A 23913-nucleotide genomic window follows, 5' to 3' on the forward strand; every position below is an offset into this window, starting at 1 on the left:
TAAAAATGATATAACTACTTCTGCACTATCCTCTATTGTGCACTAGGATTTGTTACTTTCACCATTCTGTCTGGCTCAACACCATTTGCTATATTTAAAAGTTTACTCTGCTAGTTTGCCTTTTTTTCCGAGTAGTCTTTGCTCTTGGCACAGTGCCAAGGTCTAGATGTGACCTCTCAGAAGTGCACAAAAGTCTGTAGAGCTGCCAACATCTGCAGAGTTGTATATAGGGGACTCCTGAACCACTGGTATAATATAGTAATAATTGTATAATAGGATTGCATTGTTGTACAAAAGGATTGTGTGACAGATCATAATTGTATAATAATTGTGCAATAATAATAATTGGAATGAAGGAAAACCCAATGAGGATAAATGGAATCATACCTACCTACAGGTAAGCAATCCAGAGCTGTGAAAAGAAAAGCAGATTGCAATGTTTGAGAACTGCATTTCACATTAAAGTGGTTATCTCATAAGGACAACCGCTATCTACCTGTCACCCTAAATATATAGAATTCATAGAGGGGGTACCCCACTTGGGACCCTCTAGTGAGCCGGGCATGCTTTTAATGGATGTCCATTTATCTGAATGGTCACTATGCAGTATTTTTTCCTGCAACAGGACAAAAAATTGGTTTGGACTATTATTGAGTAGTAGGGTAGTTACGGAATAATGAATATTCATATACAGCTGTTACAGATAAGCTTTATAGCAGATTAGTAATGTTTCAATCCTGAGAAACCCCTTTAAGCTGTGTCATACAGTATTTTATAATATTTTCACATGGGGCACACAGAATAGTATATTGTTGGATGGGAAGCTAAAGTTTTCCCCAAAATACACAGCAAAACAACTGCAAAAATAACACCTAAACCCAGCCTAAACTCCCCAGTGCGAGCCAAAACGGCACCCATCTATATACTAGCACACTTTTCTTCAACAGTTTATGTGATGATAATAACATAGTTCAGAAAAACAGAACTTAACACCCGGAGAAATATAATCCATCGGCCCGCTTTCTGAAAAGTAAGAAGGAAAAAAAAAGAAAAAATAGATCATGTGATTTTTTTTCTTCACATCGGTCTCTTCCAAATGTTCCACATAGATGTTATTATTTAGGAGATAGCATCTCTGAAATCCACATGTAATACCTATATGGGATGACTGACTAAAATGGCAAAAGAATTGGGGGCAGAGTAATCAGAAGCCTGCCAGTTAAGGGGGACGTGTAAAGGTCTGTGCAGCGGGCGTTGTGCAGATGAAGTGTTGATGTGACACACAGTGAGCAAATTGAAGTAGGGCGCTCCTTGGTGTTGCTGAAAGAGAGAGTGGGGTCCAGAAGAGATCAGAGAAGAGGGCAGCTTCGTGACCGAGAGTTAGGCCCCCTGTCCACGGCCGTTGCGAAATATCGCTAGCGATATTCTGCCGTGGGCGATAAGGGGGGAGAGCTGTCAGTCCTCTGCAGTGAGCCTATCTGACAGATAGGATTACCGCAGAGAATCGCGGCATGCCGCGATTTGAATCCTGCGAGTGGAGAATCGCTATGATTTTCTGTTCATGGACAGAGGGCTGCGCTTTCCATAGCAAAGCTATTATGTCTAACGGATTATAGCCGTTACTAATGCAATGCAAGAATGCCCGTGGACAGGCAGCCTAAAAGGGCCGAATACAGAACAGAGACAAGAAAAGAGCTCTTGTGAACAGAGACAAGTTGAGACAGAAGAAACATTTAGTGGCCAGCATGTATACATGATGACGAAGATCCATGCAGGATCTGCCTGTAGAAAGCTACAGAAAGTGGGAGATGATCACGAAAGAGAACCAGCTAACCGGAATCCAGAGACCAAGATCGTTTAAGTGCTGGTGTAGTGGTCTGAAGTCTATGTATCTAGCCCCTCCATAACTGTCTTGTATTTGTCTCAAATGTCTTGTTCTCACTGTGGATGCACTGTGCAGATTGTCCTGTCACTAGTTATGTGCATTGCACAGCTGCAGTGAGCAAGAGATTACTGTCTACGAATGTCTGGGTTATGTCTGGAAATGTAACAATTTTGTCTTGTCACGTGACGTTGGGTGATATATGTGCTTACAAGGTATGCAAGAGAGAGTTCTTCAGGTTCTTCTTCTGAGTGCTTCTTGGGTTCTTGTTGTAAAAGGGATTACCAGCCACCTGTAGGTACCTTAAAACTACATGTGGTGAAGAATGGAAGAGAGCTATCAACTTTTTTCCCAAGACCTCATCTCCCTAAGGCATAATAAGGAATCCCTAAGGAATAAGTGAAGTCTGCCATGCGGTGTCTGGAAGAAAGGTATGAGTATTCAGTGGAGTATCTCTTTTCCCTCCTCTGGAGTGTTCTGCTTTCCAGGAGCGGTGCTGCACAGATAACTTGGACTGTGGGCCTGATATTATCCTGTGTTCTCTTCCCTGACCTCAACTGTTTCATGCACTGGCGTGTACTTTACCAACAAGCTGCCTGTAAATTCACCTGTTGGAAAGCTTCAAGTAAAGTTCTGGTTGCTACCCATTCCCAGCAACTGTGTGTTCTAAGATTTACCCGTGTGTGTGTCTGGCATCAGCTGTGACAACCCCGTATAGAGGTAAATCTCACCACCGGTGTTGGCCTGAAGGGGGCTGTCAGGGCCTCTGCAAAGGGTCACACGGGTCCTTCAAGGGAGGAGTTGGTAGAGCCACCGTGACATCCCTAACTACTACTCCTGCCATCTCCTTAGTGTTGTGCCCTGCGTCTCGGTCGCTACACTGGGAGGCCCTCTCGAGGACCTGGTTGCTGCCATAGAGAGACAAGTTGCTGTGATGGGGAAGTGAAACCAAAATGAGACAGAGCAAATACGAGAGTGATAAGTGCTCCTATGTGCAAAACCAAAAGCAGAAGAAGCAAGTCAGAGTCCATGTGTGTAAGCAGAGGACAGCTAATGGGGAGAGACAGGATATGTGTGTAGGCAGAGGAGAGCTAATGGAGAGAGACAGTAAGGATCTTTGTGTGTAAGTGGAAGAGGGCTAATAGGAAGAGCCAGTCAGGATCTGTGCTTGTAAGAAGAGGAGAGCTAATGGGGGGGATCCAGCCAGGATCTGTGTGCATAAGCTGAGGACAGCTAATGGGGGGATCCATTCAGGATCTGTGTGTATAAGCGGAGGAGAGATGACAGGTGCTGAAAGAGAACCAGCTGAGGAGAAATTCAGCTTAATCAAACCAGAGAGAGTGGGCCATCTGATAAAAGGGAAGACTGATCCTGAACTGAGTAAATCTTGAGCAGAGAGTAGGGCAGAAGAGCTGAGGGAGCTTTGGTCAATGACCTCCTGTCCTTGAGAGAACGGAGACCAATAATTGTTGGCGTCTGACTCCACAGCTTTGCCAATCTCTGTGTGAAGAAAAAGACAGAATTGATCCCGGATGGGTGGTAAGGCCATTTCAGTTAAAAACTGCGGTATCCAGTTCAAGCGTCATTGCTGGGTTTGAGGAGTGGTGAAAGGTGTGTCCTTTTGGGCAAAAACAGGAGTGTAGACAGGACTGTTCTGAAGTGAATGCTGGGCCCCCGTGTTCTATAATCTTTAATGTTTCGGACTTTATTCACAAATGTTATGCAATGTTTAGGTAGTGAGCCTTACTATGGAGCGAACTGCACAAACAGTGGGCCTCATTTATCAAAACTGTCTAACATAAAAACTGTCTTTATTGCCCATAGCAACCAATCACTGTGCAGCTTTCTTTTTATAAACTGGTCTGCAATAATTACAGCTGTACTGGGATCGGTTACTATGGCCAACAACAACAGTTTTTTTCTCTTTTTGACAAATCAGGCCCACAGGGTATTTAGTAAAAGTTTGATATTTGCACAACTGTCTTCCTCATTGAACTGAATGGTGTCACTACCATGCATGCACAAAATAGCGAGAGTATGGGTCACCCGTCTTCAGGATCGGTGGGGGTCTCAGATGTTGGACCTCGACTGATCTACCAGTTTTCATGCATCCAGTGAATGGGTGAAAACATGTACTTTCCTCCACTAACCGTAACACCCCTTTAAGTGAATGGCAGCATCTGAGCTCTAGTGCCTGACACAATACACAGATGTAAATTACTGAAGGGCTCAGCTCAATTGACTAGAATAGTGCCCTATTGTGGTGCTCTACACCAGTGGTCTCCCCCCCCCCAGCACACACATAGGGCAGCATATAATTTATCTCCCCCCCCAGCACACACATAGGGCAGCATATAATTTATCTCCCTACCCCCCCCAGCACACACATAGGGCAGCATACAATTTATCTCCCCCCCCCAGCACACACATAGGGCAGCATATATTTTTAACTCCCCCCCCAGCACACATATAGGGCAGCATATAATTTATCTCCCCCCCCCCCCCAAGCACACACATAGGGCAGCATATAATTTTATTTCCCCCCCCCAAGCACACACATAGGGTAGCATATAATTCATCTCCCCCCCCCAGCACACACACAGTTCAGCATATAATTTTATTCCCACCCCCCAAGCACACACATAGGCAGCATATAATTCATCTCCCACCCCCAGCACACACATAGGGCAGCGTATAATTTATTTCCCCCCCAAGCACACACATAGGGCAGCATATAATTCATCTCCCCTCCCCAGTGATAGACAGCCCCTCCCCCCAGTAATAACCAGCCCCCTCCCCCAGTAATTAGCAGCCCCTTCCCCTGTAATAAGTAGCCCCCACCCCCAGTAATAAGTAGCCCCCACCCCCAGTAATAGGCAGCCCCCCCACCAGTAATAGGCAGCCCCCCCACCAGTAATAGGCAGCCCCCCCCCAGTAATACGCAGCCCCCCAGCAGTAAGCAGCCCCCCCAGTAATAAGCAGTCCCCCAAAGTAATAAGCAGCCCCCCACCCCAGTAATAAGCAGCCTCCCCAATAACAGGCAGCCCCCACAGTAACAGGCAGCCCCCACAGTAACAGGCAGCCCCCACCCCTCAGTAATAGGCAGTCCCCCCCAGTAGTAAGCAGCCCCTCCTGGTAATAAGCACCCCCCCCAACCCATATGCTTACCTCCTCCCTGCTGTCAGCGTCGCTCTCTCTCTGCTTGCCCTGACGTCAGTGTGTAGCCCGGCACGCTTCCTCCCCGAGTCCTCCCCTGCGGAACTAATGAAAAGGGGACTCGGGGAGGAGGATCCTGGCTGCACACTGACGTCAGTGTGCGCCGGGATCAGCGCGATTACCAACGTGGAGCTGCGGCGCCCCCGCTGGTAATCGCATCAGCGGTGCCGCGGACCGGCGCCAAACAACTAATGGCCCGGCCCCGGTCCGCGGACCGGTGGTTGGGGACCCCTGATTTAGAATGTCCTGGCAGTACACACATAGGGCAGTATAATATATTCCCCCCCCCCCCCGCCTGGCAGCACACACATTAATTTATCTCCCCCCCCAGCACACACATAGGGCAGCATATAATTTATCTCTCCCCCCCACTAATAGTCAGCTGCCCCCAGTAATAAGCACCCCCCCAGTAATAACCAGCCCCCCCAGTAATTAGCAGCCCCTCCCCCTGTAATAAGTAGCCCCCACCCCAGTAATAAGCAGGCCCCCCACCAGTAATAGGCAGCCCCCCCCCAGTAACAGGCACCCCCCAGTAATTAGCAGCCCCCCCCAGTAATTAGCAGCCCCCCCGTAATACGCAGCCCCCCAGTAATACGCAGCCCCCCCAGCAGTAAGCAGCCCCCCCCAGTAGTAAGCAGCCCCCCCTGTAATAAGTAGCCCCACCCCCTGTAATAAGCAGCCCCCCCAGTAATAAGCACCCCCCCAGTAATATGCAGCCCCCCAGCAGTAAGCAGCCCCTCCCCATGTAATAAGTAGCCCCCACCCCCAGAAATAAGCAGGCCCCCCCCCAGTAATAGGCAGCCCCCCCAGTAATAAGCAGCCCGCCCCCAGTAACAGGCAGCCCCCACCCCTCAGTAATAGACAGCCCCCCAGTAATTAGCAGCCCCCCCAGCAGTAAGCAGCCCCACCCCCAGTAGTAAGCAGCCCCCCACCCCAGTAACAAGCAGCCCCCCTCAGTAATAGGCAGTCCCCCCCAGTAGTAAGCAGCCACCCCACCGAAATAAACAGCCCCCCTAGTAATAAGCACCCTCCCAACCCATATACTTACCTCCTCCCTGCTGTCAGCATCGCTCTCTCTCTGCTTGCCCTGACATCAGTGTGTAGCCCGGCACGCTTCCTCCCCGAGTCCTCTCCTGCGGAACTAATGAAAAGGGGACTCGGGGAGGAGGATCCTGGCTGCACACTGACGTCAGCGTGCGCCGGGATCAGTGCGATTACCAGCGGGGAGCTGCGGCGCCCCCGCTGGTAATCGCTTCAGTGGTGAGCGGCGTCAGCACGCCGCGCGCCACATAACACGAGGCAGCGGGCCGGATTCGGCACGCGGGCCTTGTGTTGAGAAGAAAAGTTCCCGGCGGTGCCACAGACTGGTGCTAGACACCTAACGGCCCGGCCCCGGTCCGCGGACCGGTGGTTGGGACCCCTGCTCTACACAACAGCTGGTCAGAAGTGGCACTGTGCAGGAAAAATATCAATGAGAATACAGCTCTGCTGTTTAGGATATTGGTAGAGTGTCCTACTAATACAAAGTGTAATAAGTTACTGCAAATCTCCTCTGAAGGGAATTTGTCATCAGAAAATGAAATCTTATTTGCGTCAGGTTTTCATTATAGATTAATTTGTTAATACAGTCATGTTTTTATACGTTTATCTACATAAAGAAATCTTGCACTACTGCAGTTTTCACACTGGCCACTATAGCAATTTCCTATTGTCTGTAGTTCACTTCTCAGCTTTTCTGCATGAACTGTGAAATTTCTTTCTTAGTAAGGAGAGCTGAGCTAATGACAGCTCAATTGTACTGAAGGAAGAGTAGAGAAGGCAGGATAGTAACAATATTACCCCCAGATAGGGCTCTGCAGCTTCCCTGTCACTACCTAATATTTGGGGAGGATCTATACTCCATCCCTTCCTGTACACTAAGGACCCTTTAACTTGTCCCGATCATCATTCAGCTTATCGCTGGATATGGGAAATTCAAACGATATGACTGTCCAGACATCGGGGGCCTTTTTACCCAGAACAATTAATTCATTTTATCGCTGGATTGTGGAAAAGTGAACAATAATCAGTCAGTGTAAACACTGTCAGTGACTTAACAATGAATGAAAATTCATTTGCCATTCAGTTATGCAAGTATAAGAATCAAACACTGATCGGCTTGTGTAAACATTAGAGATGAGCGAGCACACTCGTCCGAGCTTGATGCTCGCTCGAGTATTAGGGTGTTCGAGATGCTTGTTACTCGTGCCGAGCACCACGCGTTACTCGGGTCAATAACATTTACTTCCCTGAAATGTTGGTGCCATTTTCTGGCCAATAGACATGCAGGGAAGGCATTACCACTTCCTCCTGTGACGTTCCAGCCCTATCCCACCCCCCTGCAGTGAGTGGCTGGCGAGATCAAGTGACCCCCGAGTATTTAAAGCGGTCCCGCCTGCGGCTCGCCTCAAACACACGCTGGCAGAGATTAGGGACAGTGCTGCTGCTGCTATAGGGAGAGTGTTAGCGTCTGCAAGAACCCCAACGGTCCTACTTAGGGCCACAGCTCACCTAGTGCACTACTGTTGTGGGTGCTGGGAGCAGTTTTGCACAATATATATTTTTTTTATATTGGACGTGCAGCCCCATTACAGCTATAGCGTTCTCAGGCTGCAGTGTGTACTACGTAGTATAGGGGCAGTATTGGTCAGGCAGGGACAGTGGGTAGTGTACAAGAACCCCATAGGTGCTTCTTAGGGCCACATCTTACCGTGTGAATTTCAGTTGCTGCTAGGAGCAGCTTTGCACCAAATTTTTTCTTTCATCTTGGGCTCTGAAGAATATTGCACTCTCAGTCTGCAGCCAATTCTACAGAGTATAGGGGCAGTATTGGTGAGGCAGGGACAGTGTTACTGTAGAATCCTGTCAACAAGTACCCCAAAAAAGCACCTGTTTAGGGCTATCTGTGACCGTCTGCATTTAACTCTGTGGCTGCTGGTAGTTGTAGTACCTCATTATTGCACAGCTAGGCGTGCTTGCAGTCTTCCGAATAATTGTTTTCCTGGCTGCAGTTTGCGCTGTCTCACTCCAACTGCAGGCCAATAAGAATTCAAAAATTTTTTACACCGCTGTGTGTCTGCTGCAAACTGCACGCACGGTGACAGACCCCCATAGAGCGAAACTCACATTGGCGCAATCTAGCCTGCATTGCATTGCATTGTACAAAAATTACCAAAAAAAAAAGGAAAATCCCTACGGCTAGCTGTGACTCTCTGCATTTCACTGCGTGGCTGGTGTGAGCTCAGGAGTATCAGTATTGCATATTGCACAGTTAGGCGTGCTTGCAGTCTTCTGAATAATTTTTTTTCTGGCTGCAGTTTGCGTTACATAAGCGCTGTCTCACTCCAACTGCACGCCAATAAGAATTCAAAAATTTATTACACTGCTGTGTGTCTGCTCTATTCATAATTCACCATGCTGAGGGGTAGGGGTAGGGCTAGAGGACATGGACGCGGGCGAGGACGCGGAGTTCCAAGTGAGGGTGTGGGTATAGGCAGAGTTCCTGGTCCAGGTGAACCACAGCCGGCTGCTGCGGGAGTAGGAGAGAGGAAAGTTTCTGGGGTCCCCAGCTTCATATCACAATTTTTGGGTCCACGTCGTAGACCTTTATTAAAAAACGAGCAGTGTGAGCAGGTTCTGTCGTGGATGGCAGAAAGTGCATCCAGCAATCTATCGACCACCCAGTCTTCTACGCCGTCCACTGCTACAACTCTGAATCCTCTGGCTGCTGCTCCTCCTTCCTCCCAGCCTCCTCACTCCATGAAAATGACACATTCTGAGGAGCAGGCAGACTCCCAGGAACTGTTCTCGGGCCCCTGCCCAGATTGGGCAACAATGGTTCCTCTCCCACCGGAGGAGTTTGTCGTGACCGATGCCCAACCTTTGGAAAGTTCCCGGGGTCCGGGGGATGAGGCTGGGACTTCCGGCAACTGTCTCAAGAGCTTTCAGTGGGTGAGGAGGACGATGAGACACAGTTGTCTATCAGTGAGGCAGTAGTAAGGGCAGTAAGTCCGAGGGAGGAGCGTACAGAAGATTCTGAGGAAGAGCCGCTGGACAATGAGGTGACTGACCCCACCTGGTGTGATAAGCCAACTGAGGACCGGTCTTCAGAGGGGGAGGCAATTGCAGCCGCAGGACAGGTTGGAAGAGGCAGTGGGGTGGCCAGGGGTAGAGGCAGGGCCAGAGCGAATAATCCACCAGCTGTTTCCCAAAGCACTCCCGCGCACCAAGCCACCGTGCAGAGGCCAAGGTGCTTAAAGGTGTGGGAGTTTTTCACCGAGACCGCGGACGACCAACGAACAGTGGTGTGCAACCTTTGTCACGCCAAGATCAGCCGGGGAGCCACCACCACCAGCATGCGCAGGCATATGATGGCCAAGCACCCCACAAGGTGGGACGAAGGCCGTTCGCCGCCTCCGGGTTGCGCCACTGCCTCTCCCCCTGGGCCCCAACCTGCCACTGAGATCCAACCCACCTTTCACGACACAGGCACGAGCGTCTCCTGGCCTGGACCCACACCCTCACCTCCGCTGTCCTCGGCCCCATCCAGCAATGTCTCTCAGCGCAGCGTCCAGCTGTCGCTAAGAGAATCGTTGGAGCGAAAGCATAAATACGCCGCCACGCACCCGCACGCTTAAGCTTTAAATGTCCACATAGCCAAATTGATCAGCCTGGAGATGCTTCCCTACAGGCTTGTGGAAACTGAGGCTTTCCAAAACATTATGGCGGCGGCGGCCCCGCGCTACTCTATCCCCAGTCACCACTATTTTTCACGGTGTGCCGTCCCAGCCCTGCACGACCACGTCTCCCGCAACATTGTACGCGCTCTCACCAACGCGGTTACTGGCAAGGTCCACTTAATAACGGACACGTGGACAAGTACAGGCGGCAGGGCCACTATATCTCCCTGACGGCACATTGGGTGAATTTAGTGGAGGCTGGGACCGAGTCAGAGCCTGGGACCGCTCACGTCCTACCCACCCCCAGAATTGCGGGCCCCAGATCGGTGCTGGTATCTGCGGCGGTGTATGCCACCTCCACTAAACCTTCCCCCTCCTTCTCCTCCTACGCAACCTCTGCCTCGCAATCCAGATGTGTCTGCAGCAGCACGTCGCCAGCAGTCAGTGTCGCGCGGCACGGCAGCACAGCGGTGGGCAAGCGTCAGCAGGCCGTGCTGAAACTACTCAGCTTAGGAGAGAAGAGGCACACGGACCACGAACTGTTGCATTGTCTGACAGAGCAGACCGACCACTGGCTTTCGCCGCTGAGCCTCCAACCGGGCATGGTCGTGTGTGACAACGGTCGTAACCTGGTGGCGGCTCTGCAGTTTGGCAGCCTCACGCACGTGCCATGCCTGGCCCACGTCTTTAATTTGGTGGTTCAGTGGTTTCTGAAAGGCTACCCACACTTGTCAGACCTCCTCGGCAAGGTGCGCTGGGTCAGCGCACATTTCCGCAAGTCCAACACGGACGCTGCCACCCTGCGGACTCTGCAACATCGGTTTAATCTGCCAGTGCACCAACTGCTTTACGACGTGCCCACACGGTGGAACTCTACGCTCCACATGTTGTCCCGGCTGTATGAGCAGCGTAGAGCTATAGTGGAATACCAACTCCAACATGGGCGGCGTAGTGGGAGTCGGCCTCCCCAATTCTTTACCGAGGAGTTGGCCTGGATGGCAGACATCTGCCAGGTCCTTGGAAACTTTGAGGAGTCTACCCAGATGGTGAGCGGCGATGCTGCAATCATTAGCCATTCCTCTGCTATGCCTGTTGAGAAGTTCCCTGCAAAGCATAAAGGCTGACGCTTTGCGGTCGGAAACAGAGTCAGGGGAAGACAGTATGTCGCTGGATCGTCAGAGCACCCTCATGTCTATATCTCAACGCGTTGAGGAGGAGGAGGGGGAGGAGCCTGAGGAGGAGGAGAAGACAGCTGGGCCCACTGCAGAGGGTACCCATGCTGCTTGCCTCTCATCCATTCAGCATGCATGGCCTGTGGAGGAGGAGGAGGAGGATCCTCAAAGTAATCTTCCTAGTGAGGACAGCCATGTGTTGCGTACAGGTACCCTGGCAGACATGGCTGACTTCATTATAGGATGCCTTTCTCGTGACCCTCGCGTTACACGCATTCTGGCCACTACGGATTACTGGGTGTACACACTGCTTGACCCCCGGTATAAGGAGAACCTTTCTACTCTCATTCCCGAAGAGGAAAGGGGTTCGAGAGTGATGCTATACCACAGGGCCCTGGTGGACAAACTGATGGTAAACTTCCTATCCGACAGCGCTAGTGGCAGAAGGTGCAGTTCCGAGGGCCAAGTAGAAGGGGAGGCGTGGAGATCAGGCAGCATGTTCAGCACAGGCAGGGGAACACTCTCCAAGGCCTTTGCCCGCTTTATGGCTCCCCAGCAAGACTGTGTCACAACTCCCCAGTCAAGGCTGAGTCGGAGGGAGCACTGTAAAAAGATGGTGAGAGAGTACGTAGCCGATCGTACCACCGTCCTAAGTGATGCCTCTGCTCCGTACAACTACTGGGTGTCAAAGCTGGACACGTGGCACGAACTTGCGCTGTATGCCCTGGAGGTGCTGGCTTGCCCTGCGGCTAGTGTCTTGTCAGAGAGGGTGTTTAGTGCAGCTGGGGGAATCATCACGGATAAGCGTACCTGCCTGTCAACTGACAGTGCCAACAGGCTTACACTCATAAAGATGAACAAAGCCTGGATTTCCCCAGACTTCTCTTCTCCACCAGCAGACACCAGTGGTACCTAAAGATTATTTTCGCTGCAACCGCGGATGCAAGCATTGTTCTCTATCACCTAAAAAAATGGGGACCTTTACCTTTTTTCAATCTGTGTATGATATTCGTGCTCCTCCTGCTACCTCAGATAATCACTAGAGATGAGCGAACACCAAAATGCTCGGGTGTTCGTTATTCGAAACGAACTTCCCGCGATGTTCGAGGGTTCGTTTCGAATAATGAACCCCATTGAAGTCAATGGGTGACCGGAGCATTTTTGTATTTCGCCGACGCTCGCTAAGGTTTTCATGTGTGAAAATCTGGGCAATTCAAGAAAGTGATGGGAACGACACAGCAACAGATAGGGCAGGCGAGGGGCTACATGTTGGGCTGCATCTCAAGTTCACAGGTCCCACTATTAAGCCACAATACCGGCAAGAGTGGGCCCCCCCCCTCCCAACAACTTTTACTTCTGAAAAGCCCTCATTAGCATGGCATACCTTTGCTAAGCACCACACTACCTCCAACAAAGCACAATCACTGCCTGCATGACACTCCACTGACACTTCTCCTGGGTTACATGCTGCCCAACCGCCCCCCCCCCTCCCCCCCACAGCGCACACCAAAGTGTCCCTGCGCAGCCTTCAGCTGCCCTCATGCCACACCACCCTCATGTCTATTTAGAAGTGCGTCTGCCATGACGAGGGACCGCAGGCACACACTGCAGAGGTTGGCACGGCTAGGAAGCGACCCTCTTTAAAAGTGGCGGGGCGATAGCCCACAATGCTGTACAGAAGCAATGAGAAATAGAATCCTGTGCCACCGCCATCAGGAGCTGCACACGTGGGCATAGCAATGGGGAACCTATGTGCCACACACTATTCATTCTGTCAAGGTGTCTGCATGCCCCAGTCAGACCACGGTTTTTAATTCATAGACACAGGCAGGTACAACTCCCTATTGTGAAGTCCCTGTGGACCCACAGCATGGGTGGCTCCCTGGAACCCACCGGCGGTACACAAAAATATCCCATTGCATTGCCCAACACAGCTGAGGTAGTAATGTCGTGCATAATACAGGTGGGCTTTGGCCCACACTGTATGCCCCAGTCAGACTGGGGTTCTTTACAAGTGGAAACAGATGCATTTATAATTCCCTGTGGACCCACAGCATGGGTGGGTGCCAGGAAGCCACCGGCTGTACACAGAAATATCCCATTGCATTGCCCAACACAGCTGAGGTAGTAATGTCGTGCTTAATGCAGGTGGGCTTCGGCCCACACTGCATGCCCCAGTCAGACTGGGGTTCTTTTCAAGTGTACAGATGTAGTAAAAACTCCGTGTGCACCTACAGCATGGGTGGCTCCCTGGAACCCACCGGCGGTACACAAAAATATCCCATTGCATTGCCCAACACAGCTGAGGTAGTAATGTCGTGCTTAATGCAGGTGGGCTTCGGCCCACACTGCATGCCCCAGTCTGACTGGGGTTCTTTTCAAGTGTACAGATGTAGTAAAAACTCTGTGTGCACCTACAGCATGGGTGGGTGCCAGGAAGCCACCGGCGGTACATAGAAATATCCCATTGCATTGCCCAACACAGCTGAGGTAACGTCAGCTGTAATGCAGGTGGGCTAAAAATTCATTTGATTACACTGTAGGCGAGTGCCCACAAAAATTGCTGTATCAACAGTACTAATGTACATCCAAAAAATTGGCCATGGCCAGCCAAGAGGGCAGGTGAAACCCATTAATCGCTTTGGTTAATGTGGCTTAAGTGGTAACTAGGCCTGGAGGCAGCCCAGTGTAACGAAAAATTGGTTCAAGTTAAAGTTCCAACGCTTTTAAGAGCATTGAAACTTATAAAAATTGTTCAGAAAAATTATTTGAGTGAGCCTTGTGGCCCTAAGAAAAATTGCCCGTTCAGCGTGATTACGTGAGGTTTCAGGAGGAGGAGCAGGAGGAGGAGGAGGAATATTAGACACAGATTGATGAAGCAGAAATGTCCCCGTTTTGGATGGTGAGAGAGAACGTAGCTTCCATCCGCGGGTGCAGCCTACGTATTGCTTACGTATCCTTGCTGTCCGCTGGTGGAGAAGAGAAGTCTGGCGAAGTCCAGGCTTTGTTCATCTTGATGAGTGTTAGCCTGTCGGCACTGTCGGTTGACAAGCGGCTACGCTTATCTGTGATGATTCCCCCAGCCGCACTAAACACCCTCTCCGACAAGACGCTAGCCGCAGGACAAGCAAGCACCTCCAGGGCATACAGCGCTAGTTCAGGCCACGTGTCCAGCTTCGACACCCAGTAGTTGTAGGTGGCAGAGGCGTCACGGAGGACGGTCGTGCGATCGGCTACGTACTCCCTCACCATCCTTTTACAGTGCTCCCGCCGACTCAGCCTTGACTGGGGAGCGGTGACACAGTCTTGGTGGGGAGCCATAAAGCTGTCCAGGCCCTTAAAGACTGTTGCACTGCCTGGGATGTACATGCTGCTCGATCTCCGCACCTCCCCTGCTACCTTGCCCTCGGTACTGCGCCTTCTGCTACTAGCGCTGTCGGCTGGGAATTTTACCATCAGCTTGTCCGCAAGGGTCCTGTGGTATAGCAACACTCTCGAACCCCTTTCCTCTTCGGGAATGAGAGTGGGCAGGTTCTCCTTATAGCGTGGGTCGAGCAGTGTGTACACCCAGTAATCCGTTGTGGCCAGAATGCGTGCAACGCGAGGGTCACGAGAAAGGCATCCTAACATGAAGTCAGCCATGTGTGCCAGGGTACCTGTACGCAACACATGGCTGTCTTCACTAGGAAGATCACTTTCAGGATCCTCCTCCTCCTCCTCCTCCTCCTCCTCCTCCTCCTCCTCAGGCCATACACGCTGAAAGGATGACAGGCAATCAGCCGGTGTACCGTCAGCAGCGGGCCAAGCTGTCTCTTCCCCCTCCTCCTCATCCTCCTCATGCTCCTCCTCCTCCTGTACGCGCTGAGAAATAGACAGGAGGGTGCTCTGACTATCCAGCGACATACTGTCTTCCACCGCCCCCGTTTCCGAGCGCAAAGCAGCTGCCTTTATGCTTTGCAGGGAATTTCTCAAGATGCATAGCAGAGGAATGGTGACGCTAATGATTGCAGCATCGCCGCTCACCACCTGGGTAGACTCCTCAAAATTACCAAGGACATGGCAGATGTCTGCCAACCAGGCCCACTCTTCTGAAAAGAATTGAGGAGGCTGACTCCCACTACGCCGCCCATGTTGGAGTTGGAATTCGACTATAGCTCTACGCTGTTCATAGAGCCTGGCCAACATGTGGAGCGTAGAGTTCCACCGTGTGGGCACGTCGCACAGCAGTCGGTGCACTGGCAGCTTAAAGCGATGTTGCAGGGTGCGCAGGGTGGCAGCGTCCGTGTGGGACTTGTGGAAATGTGCGCAGAGCCGGCGCGCCTTTACGAGCAGGTCTGACAAGTGTGGGTAGCTTTTCAGAAAGCGCTGAACCACCAAATTAAAGACGTGGGCCAGGCATGGCACGTGCGTGAGGCTGCCGAGCTGCAGAGCCGCCACCAGGTTACGGCCGTTGTCACACACGACCATGCCCGGTTGGAGGCTCAGCGGCGCAAGCCAGCGGTCGGTCTGCTGTGTCAGACCCTGCAGCAGTTCGTGGGCCGTGTGCCTCTTATCTCCTAAGCTGAGTAGTTTCAGCACGGCCTGCTGACGCTTGCCCACCGCTGTGCTGCCACACCGCGCGACACCGACTGCTGGCGACATGCTGCTGCTAATACATCTTGATTGCGAGACAGAGGTTGCGGAGGAGGAGGAGGGTGCTTTAGTGGAGGAAGCATACACCTCCGCAGATACCACCACCGAGCTGGGGCCCGCAATTCTGGGGGTGGGTAGGACGTGAGCGGTCCCAGGCTCTGACTCTGTCCCAGCCTCCACTAAATTCACCCAATGTGCCGTCAGGGAGATGTAGTGGCCCTGCCCGCCTGTGCTTGTCCACGTGTCCGTTGTTAAGTGGACCGTGGCAGTAACCGCGTTGGTGAGGGCGCGTACAATGTTGCGGGAGACGTGGTCGTGCAGGGCTGGGGCGGCACATCGGGAAAAGTAGTGGCGACTGGGAACTGAGTAGCGCGGGGTCGCCGCCTCCATGATACTTTTGAAGGACTCTGTTTCCACAACCCTATACGGCAGCATCTCAAGGCTGATGAATTTTGCTATGCGGACGGTTAACGTTTGAGCGTGCGGGTGCGTGGCGGCGTACTTGCGCTTGCGCTCCAACAGTTGCGCAAGCGACGGCTGGACGGTGCGCTGAACTACACTGGTGGATGGGGCCGAGGACAGCGGAGGTGAGGGTGTGGGTGCAGGCCATGAGGCGGTAGTGCCCGTGTCCTGAGAGGGGGGTTGCATCTCAGTGGCAGGTTGGGGCACAGGGGGAGAGGCAGCGGTGCAAACCGGAGGCGGTGAACGGCCTTCGTCCCACCTTGTGGGGTGCTTGGCCATCATATGTCTGCGCATGCTGGTGGTGGTGAGGCTGTTGGTGTTGGCTCCCCGGCTGAGCTTTGCGCGACAAAGGTTGCACACCACTGTTCGTCGGTCGTCTGGAGACTCTGTGAAAAACTGCCAGACCTTAGAGCACCTCGGCCTCTGCAGGGTGGCATGGCGCGAGGGTGCGCTTTGGGAAACAGTTGGTGGATTATTCGGTCTGGCCCTGCCTCTACCCCTGGCCACCGCACTGCCTCTTGCAACCTGCCCTGCTGATGCCCTTGACTCCCCCTCTGAAGACCTGTCCTGAGTAGGCGTTGCACACCAGGTGGGGTCAGTCACGTCATCGTCCTGCTGCTCTTCCTCCGAATCCTCTGTGCGCTGCTCCCTTGGACTTACTGCCCTTACTACTACCTCACTGCAAGACAACTGTGTCTCATCGTCATCGTCCTCCTCACCCACAGAAACTTCTTGAGACAGTTGGCGGAAGTCCCCAGCCTCTTCCCCCGGACCCCGGGAACTTTCGAATGGTTGGGCATCAGTGACGATAAACTCCTCTGGTGGGAGAGGAACCACTCCTGCCCAATCTAAGCAGGGGCCCGAGAACAGTTCCTGGGAGTGTTCCCGCTCCTGAGCAGGTGTCATTGTAGTGGAGTGAGGAGGCTGGGATGAAGGAGGAGCAGCAGACAGAGGATTCTGATTTGCAGCAGTGGACGGCGCAGAACTGCGGGTGGACGATAGGTTGCTCGAAGCACTTTCTGCCATCCAGGACAGGACCTGCTCACACTGCTCATTTTCTAATAACCGTCTCCCGCGTGGACCCATTAATTGGGCGATGAATGTGGGGACGCCAGAAACGTGCCTCTCTCCTAATCGCGCAGCAGTCGGCTGCGACACACCTGGATCAGGAGCTCGGCCTGTGCCCACACCCTGACTTGGCCCTCCGCGTCCTCGGCCGCGTCCACGTCCTCGGCCGCGTCCACGTCCTCTAGGCCTACCCCTACCCCTCAGCATGCTGTATTACCAGTGATTTGATTTCACAGGCAGGAAATAAATTGGCGCAAGACTGCAGGCCAAATATAATTTTTTCCCTTTTTTGAAAACGAAAGGCCCCACTGCCTCTAGTGAATGAATAATCTAAGTTTAATAACTGTGCTGTGTCCCTGCTAATGTGTCACAGAACTTGAGGGTAGCAGAGTTATTAACTCTGGCAGAGCAGGTATTTTTTTCCCAATTAAGGAAAGCAAATGGCGAAGCCAGCAGTAAACCGTAGCTGGGTGCGTCTGATTTTTTAACGTTGTACACGCAGCTCACACGTGTCCACAGCCCTTAGGACGGACAGAGGCAGGACAAATAGATTTCGTTTCCCTTTTTTTTACACCAAAAGGACCCACTGCGTATATTCAATGAACATGAGAAGTTTAATAACTGTGCTGTGTCCCTGCTAATGTGTCACAGAACTTGAGGGTAGCAGAGTTATTAACTCTGGCAGAGCAGGTATTTTTTTCCCAATTAAGGAAAACAAATGGCGAAGCCAGCAGTAAACCGTAGCTGAGTGCGTCTGATTTTTTAACGTTGTACACGCAGCTCACACGTGTCCACAGCCCTTAGGACGGACAGAGGCAGGACAAATAGATTTCGTTTCCCTTTTTTTACACCAAAAGGACCCACTGCGTATATTCAATGAACATGAGAAGTTTAATAACTGTGCTGTGTCCCTGCTAATGTGTCACAGAACTTGAGGGTAGCAGAGTTATTAACTCTGGCAGAGCAGGTATTTTTTTCCCAATTAAGGAAAGCAAATGGCGAAGCCAGCAGTAAACCGTAGCTGGGTGCGTCTGATTTTTTAACGTTGTACACGCAGCTCACACGTGTCCACAGCCCTTAGGACGGACAGAGGCAGGACAAATAGATTTCGTTTCCCTTTTTTTACACCAAAAGGACCCACTGCCTCTATTGAATGAATAATCTAAGTTTAATAACTGTGCTGTGTCCCTGCTAATGTGTCACAGAACTTGAGGGTAGCAGAGTTATTAACTCTGGCAGAGCAGGTATTTTTTTCCCAATTAAGGAAAGCAAATGGCGAAGCCAGCAGTAAACCGTAGCTGGGTGCGTCTGATTTTTTAACGTTGTACACGCAGCTCACACGTGTCCACAGCCCTTAGGACGGACAGAGGCAGGACAAATAGATTTCGTTTCCCTTTTTTTACACCAAAAGGACCCACTGCGTATATTCAATGAATAATAACTGTGTTGTGGCCCTGCCTACACAATTCTTTCCCTGTAGTATCAATGGAGGGTGCAATGCTCTGCAGAGGCGATTTTGAGAAAAAAAAAAATATGCAGCACAGCTAACAGCAGCCAGCACAGTACTGCACACGGTTAAATATGGCCCTAGAAAGGACCGTTCAGGTTCTTGAAGGCTACACTCACTCCTAACACTCTCCCTGCCTATCCAACACTTCTGTCCCTAATGCCGGGTGCAACGCTCTGCAGAGGCGATTTTGAGAAAAGAAAAAAAAAGGCACTGCTAACAGCAGCCAACACACAGGTATTACTGGCCCTAATAAGGACCTTTGGGGTTCTTGAAGCCTACACTAACTGCTATTTCTCTCCCTACAGCAGCTCCGGTACCAGCAGCACTGTCCCTCATCTAACTCACAAGGCATCTGAGGCGAGCCGCGGGAGGGGCCGACTTTTATATTCGGATGACATCTGATCTTCCCAGCCACTCACAGCAGGGGGGTGGTATAGGGCTTGAACGTCACAGGGGGAAGTTGTAATGCCTTCCCTGTCTTTCAATTGGCCAGAAAAGCGCGCTAACGTCTCAGGGAAGGAAGTGAAAGTAACCGGAACACCGCATGGTGTTCGTTACGAATAACGAACATCCCGAACACCCTAATATTCGCACGAATATCAAGCTCGGACGAATACGTTCGCTCATCTCTAATAATCACCCCGAGCGGGCAATTTTTCTGTGGCCCAAAAGGCTCATATAACTTTTGTAAACAATATTTTTACATTTATATGTTTCAATTCTCATTAAAGCATTGAAACTTCCACCTGAACCAATTTTTATTTTAACTGGACTGCCTCCAGGCCTAGTTACAAATTAAGCCACAGTAACCAAAGCGATTATTGGATTTCACCTGCCCTCTGGGTTGGGCATCGGCAATTTTTCTGGGGTACATTTGTACTGTCGGTACACCAATTTTTTGCGCCCTCGCCTAGAATGTAATCTAAGTAATTTTATGGGCTTCGGCTGCACTCATGGTACACCAATGTGTCTGGGATTGGCCTACCTTTTGTTACAGAAATGTAACTCTGTTCTGCCTACCTATACTTCTGCCTAGTAATGCTAGAGGGGTCTGACTATACTTCTGCAACAGAAATGTAACTTCGGTCTGCCGATACTTCTGCTACTGAAATGTTACCTTGGTTTATGTATACTGGTACTACTGTAATGTTATTAATACTGGGCTCTGCCCATACTGCTTCTATGGAAATGTTACTGGGGTCTGTCTATACTGCAACTACTGAAATGTAACTAATACTGGGCTCTCCCTATACTGCTTCTACAGAAATGTTACTGGGGCCTGTCTATACTGCTACTACTGAAATGTTACAAATACTGGGCTCTGCCCATACTGCTTCTACGGAGATGTTACTGGGGCCTGTCTATACTGCTACTACTGAAATGTTAAAAATACTGAGCTCTCCCTATATTGCTTCTACGTAAATGTTACAGGGATCTGTCTATACTGTTGCTACTGAAATGTTACTGGGGTCTGTCCTACTGCTGCCAATGAAATGTTACTGGGGTCTCTCCCTACTGTTAGTACTGAACTATTACTGGGTCTGTCTATACTTAGACTACTGAAATGTTACAGGGGTCTGTCTATACAGCTGCAAATGAAATGTTACAGGGGTCTGTCTATACAGCTGCAAATGAAATGTTACTGGGGTCTGTCCCTACTGTTACTACTGAACTGTTACTGGGGTCTATCTATACTGCTGCAAATGAAATGTTACTGGGGTCTATCCCTACTGTTACTACTGAACTGTTACTGGGGTCTGTCTAAACTTATACTACTGAAATGTTACTGGGGTCTATCTATACTGCTGCAAATGAAATGTTACTGGGGTCTGTCTGCACTGCTGGAACTGAAATGTTACTGGGGCCTGTCGCAACTGATACTACTGAAATGTTACTGGGGTCTGTCCCTACTGCTGCCAATGAAATGTTACTGGGGTCTGTCTGCACTGCTGGAACTGAAATGTTACTGGGGCATGTCACAACTGATACTACTGAAATGTTACTGGGTTCTGTTTATACTGCTGCAAATGAAATGTTACTGGGGCCTGTGCCTACTGCTGCCAATGAAATGTTACTGGGGTCTGTCCATACTCTTACCACTGAAATGTTACTAATTCTGGGCTCTGCCTATACTGCTGCTACTGCTATGTTACAGGGTTGTGGAAATGGAGGCTTCCCAAAGACATGATGGTAGCGAGGCCGCACTACTAGGTCCCCAGGTGCGACAATTTTTCAGCTACGCGGTTACTGGGAAGGTGCATATAACCACGGACACGTGGACAGGACACATACTGCCTCAAAAACATCCCCCTCCTCCTCCAACTATGAAAACATTCTTGGCAAATGCTTTCGCAGTGGTCCATCTGGCGGCAGTCCAAGAATTTCACCTTAAACGACACAATAAGAAAGCCCCCCACCACCAACCCCCGCCACGGCCCACTTAATCCTGGCCACATTCCGAAAACCAACTAAATAAAACCGCGCTAATAGGTCCACACTCCACAACTTAATCCTGGCCACATTCCGAAAACCAACTAAATAAAACCGCGCTACTATGTCCACACTCCACAACCTCACCCTGGCCACATTCCAAAAACCAACTAAATAAAACCGCGCTACTAGGTCCACAGTCGCAACAATTTTCCACCAACGCGGTTACTGGGAAGGTGCATATAACCACAGACACGTGGACAGGACACGTACTGCCTCAAAAACATCACCCTCCTCCAACAATGAAAACATTTTTGGGCAAATGCTTTCGCAGTGGTCCGTCTGGCGGCAATCCAAGAATTTCACCTTAAACGACACAATAAGAAAGCCCCCCCACCACCCTCCCGCCACGGCCCACTTAATCCTGGCCACATTCCGAAAACTAACTAAATAAAACCACGCTAATAGGTCCACACTCCACAACTTCACCCTGTCCACATTCCGAAAACCAACTAAATAAAACCGCGGTAGTAGTCAGTTATCCCTAGCTGAAGCTTTCAGCTGACTGGTAGAGCAATGGTGGCTTCCAACTTGTTGGTACTGCTAAGTCCAAAGATAAGCGTACAGCTGAGGTCGGAATACAGGTGACTATAGAACACAGCATACCTGCAGGGCAAGGGACAGAGTAGCTGCAGGCACCGATCCTTGGTGGAAGCAGGCCAGCTGAGAACCACATACTGCCTGAATGATTTTGGACTGACCGATGATGAGGCCTTTACTTGTGATCATCTTTGGTAATTCCTAAGAAAGATCCGTGGTAGTAGCCGGAAACTTGGATTGCTATTTGCTAACACTTTGAAATGGACAACAGAAAACATATGAATGAAGCCTTTCCATATTTCAGCTTGAGATGAGGAGGAGTGCAGACTTTCAGTACCTTGAATATCCTTTTCATTGCAATCAAATGCCCCTCTCTTGTCTCAGAAAATACTAGCTTTTCCACATAGGTGTTGTCTATCTGTCTATACTCTTACTACTGAAATCTCACTAATACTGGGCTCTGTCCAAACTGCTGTAACGGAAATGTTACAGGGGTCTGTCGATACTGTTACTACTGAAATGTAACTGATACTGGGCTCTGCCTATACTGCTGCTACTGAAATGTTACTGGGGTCCGTCTATACTATTACTACAGAAGTAAAACAAAAAAAATGAGATTAATGGCGCTCCAATGTAGGGTGGAGAGAAATGGCACTTTTCTGAAATAAAATAAGTGAAGGGACTTACCCCAGACGCAACCGTACCCTGGATATAGGGTAGCGGTTTCGTCCAGATTATCCGAGAAGACAGGTGATATCGAGTGCAAAATCCAAAGAACTGCTTTCTCTACAAATTCTCGTTTTACTACAGAAGTGTTAATAAGGTCTCCCTAGACTTCTGCAACATAACTGTTAGTGGGGTCAGCTTATACCTTTGCTACAGGACTATTACAGGGGTCTGTGCATACTATGGGTTGCACTAAGTGTTCCCATCGCGGTGTTCAACGTACATGGCCCAAAAAAAACTAACCAAGACTGACTAGGGCATGCAGTGTGAGCCAAAGCCCACCTGTATTTAATCTGACGTTACCTCAGCTGTGCAGGGCACTGCAATGGGATTTATTTATGTACCGCCGGTGGGTTCCAGGGAGCCACCCATGCTGTGGGTCCACACGGACTTCACATAGAGGAGTTGTACCTGTCTGTGTCTATTTATAAAAAACTATCCCAGACTGACTGGGGCATGCAGTGTGGGCCGAAGCCCACCTGTATTTTATCTGACGTTAGCTCTGCTGTCCAGGGCACTGCAATGGGATTTATTTATGTACCGCCGGTGGCTTCCTGGGACCCACCCATGCTGTGGGTGCACACGCAATTCACATAGGGGAGTTGTACCTGCCTGTGTCTACTTATAAAAAACCCCAGTCTGACTGGGGCATGCAGTGTGGGACAAAGCCCACCTGTATTTAATCTGACGTTAGCTCAGCTGTGCAGGGCACTGCAATGGGATTTATTTATGTACCGCCGGTGGGTTCCAGGGAGCCACCCATGCTGTGGGTCCACAGGGACTTCACATAGGGGAGTTGTACCTGCCTGTGTCTACTTTTAAAAAACCCCAGTCTGACTGGGGCATGCAGTGTGGGCCGAAGCCCACCTGTATTTCATCTGACGTTAGCTCTATATCCGGGGCACTGCATTGGGACAAAGTAGAGGAGCAATACAGCGCTAATGAGACGTGCACAGCTACGCTAGCATTGGAGTCTGCTCTAGGCCCACGATTGCTGAGGGTTTGTGCAGAGGCCTATGTCCTGGGTGCAGTGAAAGTCCACTTCCTGCCTACGATTGCTGAAGCTGTGGGCCGAGGTCTATGTCGTCGGTGCGGTGCAAGTCTGGGGCAAGTCTTGGGTTGCCTAGGACCCACCTATGCTGTTGGTGCCCACTTAGTTCCCATCGCGGTGTTTGACCTGTCTGGCACAAAGACACTGACTGACTTGGGTAGGGGGCAGGGTGCAGATGGCTTTCCCCTTGCGGTGTCGATTGAGCTATGCGACACCTTGACAGAATGAATACTGTGTGGCACATGGATTCCCCATTGCTATGCCCACGTGTGCAGCTCCTGATGGAGGTGGCACAGGATTGGATTTCTCATTGCTTCTGTACAGCATTGTGAGCTATCGCCCCACCCCTTTTAAAGAGGGTCGCTGCATGGCCTGCCAACCCTTTGCAGTGTGTGCCTCCGGTTCCTCCTCATGGCAGATGCACTTATAAATAGACATAAGGGTGG

The 23913-nt window shown here is 50.6% G+C and overlaps 2 protein-coding genes across 2 annotated transcripts in view; both read right to left on the minus strand.

Moving 5' to 3' along the window:
• The window catches only part of LOC136627524 (von Willebrand factor A domain-containing protein 5A-like), a 329030-nt gene that overhangs the window by 42034 nt on the left and 263083 nt on the right, over window positions 1-23913 (minus strand). Inside the window, exon 20 of the mRNA XM_066602707.1 lies at window positions 392-412. Within this exon, the coding sequence (XP_066458804.1) occupies window positions 392-412 (21 nt within the window). The remainder of the gene's footprint in view (window positions 1-391; window positions 413-23913) is intronic.
• The window catches only part of LOC136627190 (von Willebrand factor A domain-containing protein 5A-like), a 143612-nt gene continuing 120639 nt past the window's right edge, over window positions 941-23913 (minus strand). The window contains exon 18 of the mRNA XM_066602122.1: window positions 941-1023. Within this exon, the coding sequence (XP_066458219.1) occupies window positions 941-1023 (83 nt within the window). The remainder of the gene's footprint in view (window positions 1024-23913) is intronic.

This window comes from Eleutherodactylus coqui, chromosome 5, assembly GCF_035609145.1.
Source record: "Eleutherodactylus coqui strain aEleCoq1 chromosome 5, aEleCoq1.hap1, whole genome shotgun sequence".
Taxonomy (NCBI): Eukaryota; Metazoa; Chordata; class Amphibia; order Anura; family Eleutherodactylidae; genus Eleutherodactylus; species Eleutherodactylus coqui.